We start from the raw sequence: 18787 nt of genomic DNA, 5'->3' as shown, positions 1-18787 counted from the left end.
TAGCAGCACAATTCACCATAGCTAAGATCTGGAAACAGCCTAAGTGCCCATCAGCAGATGAATGGATTAGAAAACTGTGGTACATCTACACGATGGAATACTATGCTGCTGTAAAAAAGAAGGAACTCTTACCATTTGCAACGGCATGGATGGAACTGGAGAGCATTATGCTAAGTGAAATAAGCCAGTCAATGAAGGAAAAATATCACATGATCTCACTCATTTCTGGATAATAAAGACCATTATAAACTTATGAACAAAAATAGATACAGAGGCAGAGCTGCCTCGAACAGACTGTCAAACTACAGCAGGAAGGCCGGGGAGGGTGGGGGGGCAGGAGGGGGATGGGTAAGAGATCAACCGAAGGACTTGTATGCATGCATGTAAGCATAACCAATGGACATAAGACACTGGGGGGTAGAGGAGGCCAGGGGATAGTCAAGGGCGGGGGGAAAAAAAAGGAGACATATGTAATACTCTTTGTAATACTTTAAGCAATAAAAAAAATAAAAATAAAAAAAATCCTAATTAGGAACATTTTCCCCTCTGATCCAAAGTTCAGGTCCAGATATTCTTGCTTTTCTTAGAGAGGAGGTGATTATTTTCTAGTCGAACCTTTCAAATAAGGAACCCAGTATAATATACGGGTCTCTAGCTCTTAACTCCTAGTTTTTGTGGGACCAATGTCTCATCTGCCTGGGTTACTGAGGAGACTGGCAAACTCCCTGGACAGCAGCGGCACCTGCCCACGCACCTGGTTCAATCTCCTTCCCTTCTTGTTAGCTCAGCTATTCATTCGTAAGTATGCTAATATGTTACACCAATGTATCCAGGTGTTTGTAGCAGGATTTAGAAGTTATGATCACCACAGAAGGCTATAGTATATAACATATTTAAGTTTTAAAAACCAGTAGTATGGGGGATGTTGTGTGAGTGGGTGGGGGGGAGGGAGGGCGGGGAGGGAGTATACCGGAACTCAATACCTTCCATTCAGTTTTGCTATGAATCTAAAATGGCTCTAAATGATAAAGTGTATTAATTAAGAAAAAAACTTTACAATATGATCTAGCAATTCCATTCCTAGGTAACACCCAAGAAAAGTGAAAACATATGTCCACAAAAAAACTCGTATACCAATGTTCACAGCAGCATTATTCATAGTAGCCAAAAAGTAGAAATAACCCAAATGCCCACTGGCTGATGAATAAATAAAATGTGGAGTGTGTGTGTGTGTGTGTACTCCTTAAAACATTACACCAATGAAAGAAGCCAGTCACAAAGGACCACATACTGTATGATTTCATTTCTATGAAATGTCCAGAATAGGTACCTTGATAGACAGAAAGTAGATTAGAGTTTGCCCAGGGCTGGAAGAATAGAGGAGGAGAGGTGATAGCTAAGGGGATATAAAGTTTCTTTCTGAGATAATGAAAATGGTATAGAATTTGACTGTAGTGATGACTGCACATATTTGTGAATATACTAAAAATCACTCAATTATACACTTTAAATGGGTCAACTGTATACTGTGTGAATTATATCTCAATAAAACTGTTAAATGAAACTTTTCCTTTTAAAGCAGTAATAATAAGAAACGCAGTTAGAACACTCCCTATGCCCCAGGCAGTGTTCTAAATGCTTTATAAGGATTAACTCCTTTAACCTCCACAGTAAGTAAAGGAGGTAGATGCCATTATCACCCCCAAGTTATTGTTGAGGAAAATCAAGCACAGTCCAAGGGTCATATAACTACAGGGCCAAGATTTGGATCCAGCAGTTTGGCTCTGAAGTCCATGTTCCCACTTGCTACAGTAGACTGCCTCTCAAGAAGAAAAAAGGAAGAAAAATAATGAAGACTAAACAGAATACACATTAAATTGTTAACAGTGGCTTTCCCCAGGACATGGGAAAAAAGAAGAGCTTTCATATTTTAATTTAAAACTTTCTTATTGCCCTGGTCAGTGTGGCTCTGTGGTTAGAGCAGCTGCCCTGGGACCGAGAGGTCTTGGGTTCGATTCCCAGTCAAGGGCACATACCTCGTTTGCAGGTTCCACGGCTATAGTAGGGACGCATATGGGAGGCAACCAATTGAAGTGTCTCTCTCACATCAATGTTTCTCTCTCTCTCTCTCCCCTCCTTCTCCCTCCCTTCTACTCTCTCTAGAAATCAATGGAAAAAATATCCTCTGGTGAGGATTAAAAATAATAATAATAATAAAAGAAACTTGCCTTGTTTAGACAACAGCTTTCATTAAACTACTCCTTGTAGTGGTTTGGTTGTAACTTCATAGTAGAAATCTCAGCTTAGTTGCAATTTAATGAATCTGATCTTTCTCAAATAAACTTATAATAGATATTTACTGAAGATAAAACAAATTGTCTAAAGACAAACTCAAAGGTCATTCCCAGATGTCTGCCCACTTCATGAATGTAGCTTACAGCTGTATCTCCCAGACTCACCTCGGAGTAGGTTCTGTCGGGGACACTGCTCGATGCATCGTCATGGGCCTTGTGAAATACACCAGATAGCCTGACAAAGGAAACATCACATGTGCACATCAAGGTCAATGAGCCGGACATGGGAAATCCTAAGGCAGCATTGGTCAATCTTTTGTCTATTTCAATATATCCGAAGGACGGGACACATTTCCATGAGGTGCAAAGGCTCATGACCACAGCCATACTTAACAAGGACAAAGGTCAGGACCCAGGAGACGGGATGTGTGTAGTTTGGAAAAAGTCATCACAGGTATTTTATATTGCCTGGTTAGGGGACCTGTCCCCTGTTAAGAATCAGGACTCTGAGTGAGACCCAAATTCACACTCTCAAGACTGTAATTTTGGTGAGCATTCATAGGATTTGTCCACAGACGCCAATCGGGCATCAGACCATATTACACTATGATAGAAGTTTGTTTGAGTTCTCAGAAAATAAAAACAAAGAAAAACTGCTCTCCCAAAATCTAGAATCAGAGAACCAAAAAAAGACCAACCTGCTCCACAGAACCTGGCCCCCGAGGTCCTAGGAAAGGGAATATTGGCATCCTGGTACGACCCATAAGCGGTGGTCACCCGGGCAAACGTTGGCAAGGGTGGGGTGACGGAGTTTGGGAGCGCAAAGGGGTTGCTGGAAGCACTGTCTTCTTGATTCTGAAATGTAAAAGTCAACAGACTAAAAACCACAACCTGTCTCAAAGCTGAATTACAAAATAAAGGTACATTATTACAAAATCAGGTGCCCAGGGAGGAAGAAATTATACAAAACACCAAAGCACAGGTTGGTATAAGAATCTCACCACGAAAGACTCCAGACAGGAGACGAGCTGGCGCAGGCAGGGCTCCAAACAACTCTGGTTGCGTTTCACTTTTTGCAGGGAAGTGTCTTTCAGGATCTGGAAAAGGCACAAAACACAGTCAATAATAGCAACGTTCTTCAAAGCAGTCGGAGGCAGTGAAGAGCAGGGAAACCGGAGCACAGCTGTGCCTGAGGCTTCCCACACAAATTACGACTTTCCACCTTCTCTAGAGGCTCGGAGAGAAGGCTCATTTCTGAACCTGCTTTCAGAAGCCCTTTCCTGAGGCAGGCACACATGCTGGTTTTAGAGGGCGCATTTCTAGTAATGGAATGAATGTTCTTTAGTGAACATTCAACTCCTTTCCTCATCCCCTGCCTTACCCCCCTCCATGAGAAATCTCAGTACCTTACAAGGAACACCCGCTGGCTGAACTGAAAATGGCTCTGAGTGATACATATAATAAGCCAGGGGAACAGATTTCACTTTAGGGAAAGTTATAGCTTTTTTTGGTTCTTTAAAAATATAAATCCCATCATTTAAGGCACATGCTGTGCATGTAAGCTGACATACACATACTGAAGACAGGCATGTAAACGGGACTAGCGCTGTCCAATATGGAAGTCGTTACCCACATGGGGGTACCAGCAGCTGGAATGTGGCTGTATGAACTGAGGTGTGCCGTAAGTATACAATTCATACCGAATGTTGAAGACTTAGTACCAAAAAGAAAAAAATGTAAACTACCTCAATAATTTTCATTTTCATACTGACTACATGTTACTCTGATAATTCTTTAAATATATGGGATTAAATAAAAATATTACTGAATTAATTAACCTTTTAATTTTAGTTTAAAATTACACGTGGCATGCATCATATTTCTACTGGACAGCACTGAATTCAACCTTTAAGAACATTTTCTAATTCTATCATTTTTATACCAGAAGTCTTTTTTACATGTCCAAATGAGACAATGAAATATTCAAATTCCAAGTACAAAATGTCAAATACCACAAAGTCTGAGTAATTAGCATTTCAAAGGTCCTTATGACACTTGAAAATTTTCTTAATTACATAACTAGGTCTGATGCCAAGTGGGTACTAGAAATATTGGGGAGAATAACTTTGCAAATGCATGACTGTGTAACCATTATGCTGTATACCTGAAATTAAAAATAATATTGAATAAAAACTCTAATTGCAAAAGAAAATAAAAATGCTTTACTATAGATCATACTCCAAGAAGACAGATTAAGTGCATATGAAATAAACTAGGCAAAAGGTGAACAGTATTCAGGTCAACTTGGTTTTGTCAGGACATCTCAGTTACTTTATTATGTGATGCTGCTCACACTGCAAAAGGTATATCATCCCCAGCTCGTGGGGCTTCCTCATGGGAATTCTGCCTGATTTGCTCTGTGTGAACTAAGAAACCGAGTTTCTGCACATGCAGGGTGAAGACCAGCTGCCAGGCTGTCCCTCCTCCATCAGGCACTGCCAGCCTTCACACACTCACCTGTGCAGCCAGCTGCCTCATTTGAGGATAGCACTATCTCTTTTTATGGAATGGATTTTTTAAACATTTTTATTGTTTAAAACATTACAAATAGTAGTAAATGAGTCTCCTTTTTCCCCCATTGACCTCCCCCCGGCCTCCTCTACCCCCCAGCATATGCCCTCACTCCCTCCCCCCAACCCCTCCTCCCCCCAGTGTCTGTGTCCATTGGTTATACGCATGCATATAAGTCCTTTGGTTGATCTCTTATCCAACCCCAACCCTCCCCTGCCTTCCCACTGTAGTTTGACAGTCTGTTTGATGCTTCTTTGTCTTTGTATCTATTTCTGTTCATCAGTTTATGATGTTCATTATATTCCATAAATGAGTGAGATCATGTGATATTTATCTTTCTCTGACTGGCTTATTTCGCTTAGCATAATGCTCTCCAGGTCCATCCATGCTGTTGCAAACGTTAAGAATTCCTTCTCTTTTACTAAACTAAAAATGGGACTACCATCAGTAATACCACTTCTAGGTATATATCCCAAGAAAACAGAAATACCAATCAGAAAGGGTATATGCACCCCTATGTTCATAGCAGCACAATTTACAATAGCTATCATTTGGAATGGATTTTTTTAAATGACCTTACACATTTTTTTCTGATTACAAAATATATTTTATCTTCAGAATACACCTTGCCTACTGTTTCCAGATAAATGAAACTATATTGCAAGGTTTTTAATCTGGGAGTAATACATAGTTTTAATGAGATCTCTGAGCAGATTAAATGCAATCATAGAGTTTCATATTATTTCATAGACAATATCTCTGAAATTATATGCAATATTTGTGCAGATTTTTCTGGAAAGGGTCCATAGTTTTCAATAGACTTTCAAGGGGTGTCCATGATCCAAAAAGGTCAAGAACCACTGTTCTAACGTTTTCTACACAAAATGAATAGCAAGTGTTAACACTGCAGTCTGTCAGGACAGACGACTTCCAAATCTTATCAGTTGGTATTTTCATTCAACTTCACTACTCATGCTCAGGAGCAGAGCTCTCACACAAACATCAAGGAGAATATGTGAACACAGATCCCAACCTTTAGCAGCTTCGCTTTCATCGTGGACGTGATGGTCGTGGGGTTGATAAACTGGAAGGAAGGGGCGGCATTGTTTGGATACTGTGCCGGGAACTTCACCAGCATCTTGACCCGATGGTTGCTACAGTGCACAGACACTGTGCAACTCCTATCCGCTGCGTCCATCTGCAAGAGACAAATCAACAACTGCTTTGGAGACTAACCAGTAAGGGTCTTTAGGTGCAAACGGATTTAAATCAGCTAACTGGCCATAGCTTGTTTGGCTCAGTGGATAGAGTGTTGGCCTATGGACTAAAGGGTTCAGTGTTCAATTCCCATCAAAGGCACATGTCCAGGTTGTGGGCTCGATCCCCAGTAGGGGTGTGCAGGAAGCAGCCAATCAATGATTCTCTCTCATCATTGATGTTTCTATCTCTCTTTCCCTCTCCCTTCCTCTCTGAAATCAATAAAAATATATTTTAAATCAGCTAACTGAATGCTCCTAGTTCCTGAAATCTCCAAAGATAAAGGTAGAATTCCAAAAACAAATTAATTTTGGAAGATTTGGACAACTCATTAATTTTAGCACCACTTTAATAAGTGCAAAGTATTCTGATTTTAAAAAGCTTCATCCTAAAAGTTGTAGGTAGGCTGAAACATAATTATTTTGAGAAAGGAAAATAAAGCAGGAAAAAGTTAAATACTTGACTCAATTTAAAAAGTATTCCTTGGAAAATCCATAAAAATGGACTGATTAGTAGTTGCCATGGGCTAGGGAGAGAGGAAAATGGAGAGTAACTGGGGATATATGACTTCTTTGGGGATGATGAAAATGCTCTGGAATTAGACAGTGGTTATAATTGCCCAACTTTGTGACTATATTAAGAAGCACTAAATTATACACTTTAAAAGGGTAAATATGGTATGTGAATTATATCCCAATAATTTTTAAAAAGCACTCCTGGGAAAAGAATTAAGATTTCCTTCTTAAACTCGATCACCAGGTATCCACACTGTTTCCAGCTGGGACAGAGGTGTATAAACTGATAGCCAGTTAACCTAGGAACCCTCTCTCTCTTTCGTTTGCCTGTGCTGCCAACTAGAGAAGACATGTGGAGCACAGTGAAGAGAGCCAAACACGTGGGAAATCTGGAGACAGATATTTTTTAAAATATTTTTTTATATATTTTTATTGATTTCAGAGAGGAAGGGAGAGGGGGAGAGAGACAGAAACATCAATGATGAGAGAGAATCATTGATGGGCTGCTTCCTGCACGCCCACTACTGAGGACCGAGTCTGCAACCCAGGCATGCGCCCTTGACCAGAATCAAACCCAGGACCCTTCAGTCCACAGGCCGACGTTCTATCCACTGAGCCAAACCAGCTAGGGCTGGAGACAGCTATTAAATCTCTTCCACCAAACAGCAGCTGACCTTGGACAAGTCATCTCTTAGTGTCTCCTTTTCCTCATCAGAAAAGTGGGGATAAAAGCACTTGCTGCAGAGTTGTTTTAAACACCGAATGGGATAATTATGTAAGTGTACATAGCCATGCCTACTATTAACTGAATCTGGGCAAAAGAAAAACTAATCAAGTTTTGAAACTCCTTTATAGAGAGAGACTCAATTCCCTGAAGCAAAGAACAGCTGCCAAAAAAAAGAAAGAAAGAAAGAAAAAGAGTAAACCTCTCCATGTGTGAAGTGAACAAAGAGGTTTGGTCACCTTCTTACTATGACTCTGAATCACCAAGGACATGGCCGGCTTTAAGGGAAGACTGGACAGCAAAGCACAAAAAGCCCTGGAGAGTCAGAGGCTTGGCTTCCAAACTCAGTTCTGTCATTAACTTCACCAGTAACTTGAGTCAAGTCACTAAGCCGTCCCAGATCTAAGTATCTTCACATACAGTAAAGGAGGTGTTGGAGCATCTAAGATTTTAAGACACATGAGCATCAGTTTATCCCTCAGGTCATCTTATGAGACAGTAATATGGTTAGAAAAATAATCTGCATTTGCAAAATATCAATTTCTTTAGAAAACCCAGGAAATAAAAAAAGTAAGCAGAGAGACTTATCTGTTAAAGCAGCAAAGCTATTTGCTAGCTGAAATCTTAGCTGAAATAGACCCCTCTCCCACCAACTGCCATCGCGAGCATGAGACAATTCATTAGACTTGGAGCACCTCCACGTTGACATTCCGGATCTGCACATTGATCAGGGAGAACTCCTGCTGCAGAGTCTGAGGCAGTCCCGGTTGATCTGATTTCTTCTCTTCTAGGAGACTGCTCGGGGGATCTTCCTTTAAGACTATAAGGGAGAGAGGTTCAATTGTGGGCAAACATCTATGGCACTGAGTCAGAGAGCAACTCTGAAATGTGCAGAGGGCACCTCACGTAAAACATCAGTTAGACCAATTACCTTCTTCCTCTCCATGGCTTAAGCTGTGCTGGTGATCTGTGTCCTGCGTGTGAAGGGTCTTCTCTGGTTCCGGGAGAAGAGAAATGCTCTCGATGAACTCATCAACACCATCTAATATGTCATTTGCACAAAGCTGCAACAAAGGGTAGAAGATCCGGGTCCAGAGAAGTCAGTGGAAATGTCACCATGTTGGGTTAGAGTTCTCACCTAAAAATGGGAATCACAGCCCTGGCTGGTGTGGCTCAGTTGGTTGGGTGTCGTCCTGTGCACCAAAAGGTTGCCAATTCGATTCCTGGTCAGGGCATATGCCTGAGTTTCAGACTCCACGTCCTCCGCCCCCCTCCCAGCCATATGGGGCCTGCAGGAGGCATTTGATCCATATTTCATTCTCACATTGATGTTTCTCTCTCTCTCTCCCCCCCGTCCCTTCCTCCCTCTCTAAAAATCAATTTTTTAAAAAAATGGGAATCACAAAGGATAGAGATGTCAGACAAAAACTGATAAAATCAAAACAGGTTTTATCCATCGCCAACTCTCCCTGGTTAAATACACAGGAGAATAGACTCTATTATTCTACCGTGGAATTTTTTCATCCTGTTCATAGTTTATGCAAGCCTCAGAAAACATTATTTTTAATTCTAAGCCTTGATGGAGTTATTCAGCTAACCTCCAAAATATAATAACCTTCAGAGCATTAGAGCAAATGATACTTTTTGGAGAAAAATAGATTTGAAAGACAGTAAGTTGATAATTGATGAAAATGCTCAAGAATGACTTCGTCCTAAGCAAGTTTTACCCACCATTTTCTATCCACTCTGTACAGAGTGCTGTGGGGGAGGAATACAAGTGAGACATGGTTCCCGACTTCAAGAAATGTAGCCACTGAATGAGAAGTCAGAGCACTGAGATGAGGCAGAGCAAAGCAGTTCATACCCGCTTCCAATGTGGACCATATAAGAAACAGATATCGTTCATGGGGCAAAAACTGGAAAAGGCTTCATTGATGGATGTAGAGGGCTCTGAACACTTCAGAGTGCAAGGGTAAATTTCCTAGCCCATTGAAAAGAAAAAGAAATGAAGCCCATGGGCCATTTGCTCAGTATGCTGCCCACACCCTCTTATACCAGGACAGGAGAAGAAAAGACATGCAGAGGTTCTTCAGCCTTTAAGTGCTGAATACTGAAGTTGGCTCTTGAAGACCTCAGAGCTCACTGTGGCATACACAGCCACTTGGCCTACCAGCAAGCACGTACCAAATATCTATCATGTATCCTCTAATTTCCACAAATACCAAATTTTGTATTTTTTTTTAAGTTTCTAGCGCAGTGATGGCGAACCTATGTCACGCGTCAGAGGTGACACATGAACTCATTTTTTTGGTTGATTTTTCTTTAGTTAAATGGCATTTAAATATATAAAATAAATATCAAAAATATAAGTCTTTGTTTTACTATGGTTGCAAATATCAAAAAATTTCTATATGTGACACGGCACCAGAGTTAAGTTAGGGTTTTTCAAAATGCTGACACGCCGAGCTCAAAAAGTTCGCTATCACTGATCTGGTGTATCTGGTTACATTCCTCCACAACAGCAACGAATACATACCCTCTGCATCTGGGAATCCACCCGCCACATTCTTAAGGTCTGGTCCCGTGACCACGTAACCAGTTGGTAGTCCTTGGACCCTAGAAATCACCAAATAAAAGTCCTGGAAAATTTTCTGAATTAAAACATCAATTTTGCTACAGGTTGCAATGGAGTGAGATTCATTCATTCATTCATCCATCCATCCATTCAATAAATATTTATGAACTGTTATAGCCACTACAACATGAATACAATAACCTCTGACATTATAGATCTTACGTCCCAGTAGTGGAAATAAACAAACTAATAAATATGTAATAAAATGTCAGTAGTGACAGTGTTATTTAAAAAAAAGAATAGAGGAGAGAAACTGATAGGGAAGCTATTTTTAGACAGGACTCCCTGAGGAAGTCACATTTGAGCAGAAACTTAAATGAGGTGAAATAATAACTAGCAAATTAGCAGGTGAAGAGTGATACTGGAGTTTAATGCCACATTAAACTTTCACCTCCACAAATGTTCCTCTTTTATATGCTCCAGAGGAGCCGGGGATGAATACAATTTTTGTAAAATGAATTGATTTAAATGCATCATGGCATCTTACTATTAAAAATAATTTTTTGGGAAAGCGGTGCATGCATCTCTTTATAAAATGAATAATAAATCTTTAATGTTTTGAGTTGAATGAATTATATTTTCACGTTAGGTCAGGTCAAAGGAAAATTATTCTGAAAGGCTCAGGGTGCTTTATGAAAGAGCTTTATGAAAGGTCAGGACATTTCAGGGAAATTATGTAGTATCTAGAATCTGCTTCATGGCATCTTCAGAGAGCAAAGAACTTAGAAGTAATTTCACCAATTCCCTCATTTTACAGATGGGGAAACTGAGGAAACAACACAAGCTACCCAAGTTAATTGGGTGAGTGAGGGACAAAAATTCCTTCTCTGTCATTGCCTTCAAACAACGTTTCTATATATCCCTGTTTAAATCTAACAAGACAGCCCTGGCCAGTGTGATTCAGTAGGTTGGGTGTCATCCATTGCACTGAAAGGTTGCCGGTTCAATTCCCCAGTTAGGGCAGCCGATAGATGTTATGCTCTCAAATTGATGTTTCTCTCTCTCTCCCTTCCTCTCTCTAGAAATCAATATACCATTCTTAAAAACAACAATGAAAACTAAAACATGGCCATAAAAATAAAAAGTAAAATACAAGAATACATAAAGGATGATTATATTCACAAAAGTTTCAACAACAAGCAAACCTAAACTATTTTGAGAAATGAAAAAAATAGGTGGTAAACTAAAAAGATAAAACCAGAAATCACTATCATAAGCATTAGGATAGTGTTTACCTCTGGGAGAAGAGAGAGTATTGTGATCAGAAAGCTTTTGGGGTTCTAACAATGTTCTTTTCTTGACCTTGGTTATAGTTACATAGATTTTCACTTTATTTTTTTAAACTGTATGTGTTTTATGCAATTTTATGGATGGGTGATATATTTCACAATAAAAATGAATAATAAAAAAAACAAAACCCTATAACTTACATTCAAAATTTCACTACTGGCCCTAGCTGGTTTGGCTCAGCGGATAGAGCGTCAGCCTGTGGGCCAAAGGGTCCCAGGTTCGATTCCGGTCAAGGGCGCGTACCTTGGTTGTAGGCTTCTCCCTGGCCCAGGCCCTGGTCAGAGCTCATGCAGGAGACAACCAATTGATGTGTTTCTCTCACATCGATATTTATCTCTGTCTTTCCCTCTCTCTTCCACTCTCCTTAAAAATCAATGGAAAAATAACCTCCAGTGAGGATTAACAAAAATAATAAAATGAAAATAAATGTTTAAAAAACTTCTTCACTTCTAGACAGTCCCAATTTATACAATTCACCCTTCTGGCATATAGACATAGATAACTTTATTTCAATCCAAAATTACAGGCCCAACCTCTCTCGGCCAGACAGTGGGGAGACCACATCATCTGTTCACTATGGCAAAATGCAAGAGAATACGTTGAAAGCCAAAGTCATGCAGCCTCATGTTTCTAGAAGCAAGAGAGATTACAGAAATAAATACGGGAAAATTAAGAGGATGATTGAGAGAATCCTTTCAAAAACCATCCTGGAAGAGTCACAAATAAGCTGGGGTAAGAAGTTGCCTGCTCTAACCCCAGGTCTACCAGAGCCCTTTTCTGGGCTCTGGACAAGTCACACCACTGCACTACCTGGCTTTCCCTCTGTGATATGGAAAAACCAAGAAATATACTTCTATTCTGTACAGTATTTAGAGAGCATGGCAGGAAGATCTCAAGAAAAGAGGCTGAGCCCTGGCCAGTTTGGCTCAGTGGAGAGAGTGACAGCCTGCGGACTGAAGGGTCCCAGGTTCTATTCCAGTCAAGGGCACATGCCAGTGATTCTCTCTCATCACTGATGTTTCTTTCTCTCTCTCCCTCTCCCTTCCTCTCTAAATTAATAAAAATATATATTAAAAAAAAGAGAGAGAGAGAGGCTGCAACTAAATTTGCATGGTGAGTTGATGGAGGAACTGAGGCCAAGGGCTGCCTGACTCCCACTGTAATTCTGACCAGGCATTAGTGAGGGCTGACTAATTAAGGTGCAATCACAAACAACCCCAAATCTCAGTAGCTTAAAGGAAGGATTTTATGCTTACTCTCTATCTCTACCTCCTCCTCATTTCTGATGGGAGCGGCTCCATCCGGAGTCTTGCCAGCTTTGTGGCAGAGGCAATGAGAGTGTGTAATTTGCACACTGGCTGTTAATACTTCAACCCAAAAGAGACCACACCATGTTTCATGTTTCATGTTCAAAGCATGTCATTTGACCAAACTTATCTTCAAGCGGACAAGCAGTAAAATACCACTACGTGTTTGTGATGAGACTGGGAATTTGTGAGGGCAGTGATGACCTCGGGTCTCCCTCGTCAGCAAAGTAGCAAGGGGCAACTGCCAGAGGCTTCTGAAGGTAGTGACCCCAGAGTTTTCAGCCCTAGAAATGATCCCACAGCAAGTCTATCCATTTCTTATAGAGCTTTCCCACACAGGAGAGAGACTCCACGCAACAGAAGAGAAGAGGAGGAAACTTAGGAGAAGAATCACAGCCCGCACACCCCTTTGCCTATCTACGATTAAAGGTGGTGGACACTGACCGATTCCTAAAGCCAGCCCTGCTTCTGCATCCTCCTCATTGGGTCACACAGCCAACCCTGACTGAGCTGCTGTGGAACAGGGCTCAGAAGGAAAGCAGGCGGCCGTCTTCTCTCCCACTCACCTTCCTTCTGCTTCCTCCACTGGAACTCCAGCACCACGTCATCGTGCCCCACAAAGGTATGGACAGGGGTGTTCAAGTCAAAGACATTCCACAAGAGCAGACTATTCTCCCTCCGCAGCTGGGGGACCATCACAGTGACTAATCCATTGCTGAAAGGCTAGGGCAAGAAAGGGAAAAGCAGGTGATGATTCCAGGGAGAATCAGCTGAGTCTTCAGTAACAAAGTAGCAATTCTTTCCTAAAATAAATTGGATGATGGAAGGTCCCAACCCATCTAGGGAAAATTTTTCCAAATATCATAAGTTGACCATCACATCTACTTTTCTTTGCTTCTGGAAGGAACCAGATCAAGTGAAAAAAATAAATAAATAAAGCTAAGCCTCGCCCTAGCTGGTTTGGCTCAGTGGATAGAGCGTCGGCCTGTGGACTGAAGGGTCCCAGGTTTGATTCTAGTCAAGGGTACATACCCAGGTTGCGGGCTCAACCCCCAGTAGGGGGCGTGTAGAAGGCAGCCGATCAATGATTCTTTCTCGTCATTGATGTTTCTATCTCTCTCTCCCTCTCCCTCTCTGAAATGAATAAAAATATATTTAATAAAATAAAATAAAGCTAAGCCAAATACTTGAAGAACTTTGAAAATATTCTAAAATATGGCTCTGACTGTTGCACACAGGAACACACTGTTTCATATCCTACCTACTATCCCTGAGCTCCTTCACAAGTTTCTGAGCGCTTTCCCAGAGTGAGCATGCAAGGCACGCTGGGGAAAAGGCCAGAGCAGTAAGCATAATTCCTGTCTCGAGGAAATGCACCACGGGCATACCATCCATGTGAACCACAACCTTCCCACTGCCCCCAAATACTACAGCTATTCAAAAAAAACCTCCCAGTTAGTTGGAGGTCTGACAGATTTTACTTATCAACACCCAATCTGCTAGGCAGCTAAGGGGCCCATTTGTTTGATGATTAGACACTGGTCTTTAGGGAATAAACCATCATTACCTAGAGCACATTTATCTCTACCTCCCCTCCTGGCAGCACTTCTAGACTTCTCTGTTTGTTTGGTTTTTTAAAACAAACAAACATATTAATCCAGAGAAGTATTTCTATTCATAAGAACAACATCTGCTCTAGCTGGTTTGTCTCAGTGGATAGAGCGTCGACCTGCGGACGGAAGGGTCCCAGGTTTGATTCCGGTCAAGGGCACATGCCCGGGTTGCGGGCTTGATCCCCAGTAGGGGACATGCAGGAGGCAGCCAATCAATGATTCTCTCTCATCATTAATGTTTCTATCTATCTCTTCCTCTCCCTTGTCTCTGAAATCAATAAAGATACATTAAAAAAAGAAAGAAAAGAAAAAAGAACAACATCTGCCTTGACTGGTGTGACCTAGTTAGTTGGGTTGTCATCCTGCACACCAGGAGGAGGTTGCCGAGTCGATTCCTGGCCAAGGGCAATCCCTCTCTCCCTCTCCCTTCCTCTCTCTCTAAAAAAAATCAATAAACTATTGGGAAAAAAGAACAACATCTGTTGTTGTCAACATCTGCTGCTAACAATGCAAAAGCCACTTAATACCCAATTATCCTCTATGCTCCACAATGCCCCAGGGTAACAGCCTAATGTATAAAAGTACCTTTATCCATCCCTATCCTCCCTTTTCAAAGTGACACTAAGAGAAATACATTACCTCTGATCAGCAGCTACCAATGTGGCAATGAAATAATTGTTGGAATGTTGATAATAGCCTACTCCCTATATTCATGGTACTTTATGATTTATAAAACATTTTCATATATGATTTTTCAAAAGGAAGGCATATTGTGCATATACTAAATGCCACTGAATTGCACATTTTAAAATGGTGAATTTTATCACAATAAAAAAGGAAGGCATTGTAAAAATTATTATTCGTATTTTACAAAGGAGATAACTATTGCTCAAAAATACCAAATGGCTTGCCAAAGGCCACACAAATATTAAATGTCTCATTGCGGCATTATTCACAAGCCAAAATGTGGAAACTGAAGTGTCTATCAATGGTGAATGATAAAAATGTGACACACACACACACACACATGTACACACACACACACACAATGGAATATTACTCAGCCATGAGAAAGAAGGAAATGCTGCCATTTACCACAATGTGGATGAACCTTGAGGGCATTATGCTAAGTAAAGTAAGTCAGAGAAAGACAAATACTGTATGACATCACTTACATGTAGAATCTAAAAAGACTGAACTCATAGAAACACCAAGTAAAATATCAATTACAGGGCTGAGGAGAGGGGAAGAAGAGGAAAGTTGGTCAGAGGGTACAAACTTCCGGTTATAAAATGATTACATTCTAGGGATCTAATGTACAACAGAGTGATTAAAGTTAGTAACACCGCATTACATACTTGAAAGTTGCTAAGAGAGTAAATCTTGCATGTTCTCATCACAAAAAAGAAATGGTAATTATGTGATGGAGGTGTTAGCTAATGCTATGGTGATAATCGTTTTGCAACATATAAGTGTATCAAATTAACATGTTGTACAATTTGAACTTGCACAATATTATATATCAATTATAGCTCAATAAAGATGGGGGGGGGGAATTAAGTGGCATTGCTGGGCCCAAAACCCAGGTCTTCTGAATCTAAAGCCAGCCTTCTTTCCATCACAATCCACTGACCACAAATCTCTCCACCCTCTGCTTCCATCTAACCCTCTTCCCCTGCTTCTAGTGACCACCTTCCCACTACCTAGCTTCTCAGTCTAGCTCTGGTTAGTAATTCTAGTACAGATTCTTACCCAAAATTCCAAGGGTAAATTTTTAAATTTTTAAAAATTATTTTTAATTGGAGAGAGAGAGGGAGAGAGAAACATCAATGTTAGAGAGAGACATCAATGTGAGCGAGGAACAGTGGTCAACTGCCTCCTGTACGCTCTGACCGGGGATGGAACCCACAACCTGGTATGTGGGAATCGAACCTGCCACTTTCTGGTATGTGGAATGGCGTACCAACCAACTGAGCCACACTGGCCAGGGCCCAAGGGTACATTTTTCAGTGGATAACATCTTTTATACCAGCATGACCACCTTTGGCCCACCCCTAAATCAAGACAGAAAGAGAAAACTGCCTCATAAAGAGTCTGGAACACCAAGATGGAAGTTTCCCAACACGAGACAGGTGTCACACTCACAGTGTATCTGGCCTTCCAGACAGGCACCTGGCAAGGGAGAATATTGAGGTATTTCCGAGGCTGGCGGTAATCCCAGAACTGGAAGAAAGAAAGAAAGATAATTTGTGAAATAAATGCCATTAAAAAACTCAACTATTGAAATACGAACAGCCTTTGAACTCATTGTTTTGTCCTCTAAACCAGCGGTCACCAATCCGTGGTCTGCAGACCACTGGTGGTCCGTGAGGTCCGAAAGGCTGGCGACTGCTGCTCTAAAGATACATTTCAATAGTGCATTTCAGTCAGCCCCACGGCCATGCTACTGTTGCAGAGACACAAAGAAAACCTGTTCACACTCATAACCATTACAAGAGAATTTTCGGACTTCACGAGGACCACACTGGGGCAGATCACTGTCAGCCTGCCTGTTAGACAACATTCCTAGCTGAAAGGTAAGAGTGACATGTTTTCACCCTCTATCACTTTCACAAGTAGAGTAATTTAACTAACAATAATAGCTGCAATGTTCTGACTACTTATTGCATTTCAGACAAATGTTTAGAGCTTTTAAGTTTTTATCCCATTAAATCTTTACAACAACCATATAATGAGTGTTATCAATCGCTTTTGCAAACGGAGAAGCTAAAATTACTAACCCATGGAACTTGCCCAAGGTCACACAGGAAAAAGGTGGCTATGCAACTATCTGTGTGCCCAACAACCCACTCATTCGCCCACACCTACATGGAAGGTGTGGGACTTGAAGCTGCAGTTATACAAAAGTGAGCCAGATACAAACTCTCCCTTAGAGATGATACCTGTGCTTACAATGGAGAGACAAATACACTTGGGAGTGCAGCACTTGTCATGAGAGCAGAAAATAGCAAAGCACCATGGCAGGAGGACCAACAGTGAAACTCTGAACTATTGGGGTATTAAGAAATTATTTTCAAAAACAGACAGAAGCCACTCTGGAAAACAGTTTCGCAGTTTCTTTAAAAGTTAAATGCACACCTACCATAAGACCCAGTGATCCCACTTCTATGTATTTATCCTAGAAAACTGAAAATTTCTATTCACACACAAAAAAATCTATACATGCATGGTTATAGCAGCTCTATCTACAATGACCCAAAACTGGAAACAGCCCAAATGTTATCCAATGGGTCAACAGATAATAAATTGTAGTCTATCCATACAATGGATTATTACTCAACAGGTAAAAGTATAAGAACTATTGATTTTTTTTAAATTAATCCTTACTTGACTATATTTTTTTTCCATTGATTTTTAGAGAGAGTAGAAGGGAGGGAAAGAGGGAGAGAAACATCGATGTGAGAGAGACACACATCGATTAGTTGCCTCCTGCACATGCCCCAACCAGGGCTGGGGATCAAACCTGGAACCTAGATATGTGCCCTTCACAGGATATCAAACCCATGACCCTTAAATGCACAGGCCAACAGTCTAACCATTGAGCAACACAGGCCAAGACAGAACTATTGATTCTTCAAATAACTTGGATAAATCTTAAAGATGTTATGCTGAATGAAAGAAGCCAGGCTCAAAAAGTTACATACTACATGATTCCATTTTAATGACATCTGCAAAACACAAAACTATAATGATGGAGAACGGACCCATGGTTGCCAGAAGTTGGGGGTTGGGGAGAGTGTAACTATAAAGGCATAGCATGCAATAATTCTTGTTTCTTCTGACAACTCTTTTTTGCCAAATCCAGGCCCCATATTCAAACTTATAAAACTGTTAAGATGTCTTTTCCATCTAAACTGCTTTTGGGTTTCCCAGATGGCCATAAGGTAAACCATAACTTACTCCATCAACTTGTAAAAGAAGGGAAACTTGAAATATTAGATAGGCTTGGCATTCTCCAGATTTTTAATTAGCTCAATACAATGATTTCATGCTAGCAAGTCCACCATGCTAACAAGTGAAAGAGAAGTTCCACCTCCCTGGGTTAATTATCTACAACTAAAATATTGTTACTCTGAATGCATTTCAGTTGTATACTTTTCAGGTTAGAAACAAAGATTGGTATGACAATTAACAAAATTAATCCTTTTTTAAAAAAATGATTTTGCTTCTAGGTTTAAATATATTCAACAGTTGGTGACAATTATAACATATCACTGACGGGAAAATTGGGGGACCCTGGAAATCTGACAAAGTCCTCATGTTCATAACAAATTCTTATTCTCAAGGCAATCAGTGATGGAGTTACATGTGACTAGAGGTCTTCTCTATGTTTTTCTCTGATAGAGGTGGTTATTATAATACATTAATCAGAGCCATGCCAACCTCCCATCCACAGGCGATTTCTGCTTTTCTCTTACCACTGCCAAAGGGCCCCAGCTACAAGCTACAGATCAGAAAGCAAGTTTTCTGAAGAACTATAAGAAAGGTTTCAATCAAGAAGGAAAGAACCAGGTTCTCGAA

General features: G+C 40.7%; 1 protein-coding gene across 8 annotated transcripts in view; it reads right to left on the bottom strand.

The window, feature by feature from the left end:
• The window catches only part of WDR59 (WD repeat domain 59), a 71299-nt gene that overhangs the window by 28419 nt on the left and 24093 nt on the right, over positions 1-18787 (bottom strand). For all 8 annotated transcript variants that reach the window (XR_009448876.1, XM_059667445.1, XM_059667444.1 and 5 more), the window contains 9 exons: positions 16352-16429; positions 13160-13316; positions 9898-9977; positions 8293-8425; positions 8057-8181; positions 5899-6063; positions 3296-3391; positions 2993-3149; positions 2460-2529 (listed from right to left, as the gene is read on the bottom strand). Coding sequence is in view for 7 of the 8 variants with exons in the window: in XM_059667445.1 (XP_059523428.1) it covers positions 2460-2529; positions 2993-3149; positions 3296-3391; positions 5899-6063; positions 8057-8181; positions 8293-8425; positions 9898-9977; positions 13160-13316; positions 16352-16429 (1061 nt within the window). In the remaining variant the exon portion in view is untranslated. The remainder of the gene's footprint in view (positions 1-2459; positions 2530-2992; positions 3150-3295; positions 3392-5898; positions 6064-8056; positions 8182-8292; positions 8426-9897; positions 9978-13159; positions 13317-16351; positions 16430-18787) is intronic.

This window comes from Myotis daubentonii, chromosome 15 (genome assembly GCF_963259705.1).
Source record: "Myotis daubentonii chromosome 15, mMyoDau2.1, whole genome shotgun sequence".
Classification (NCBI taxonomy): Eukaryota; Metazoa; Chordata; class Mammalia; order Chiroptera; family Vespertilionidae; genus Myotis; species Myotis daubentonii.
Note: the sequence above shows the minus strand (reverse complement) of the source record. Positions and strands in the feature narration are given on the sequence as shown.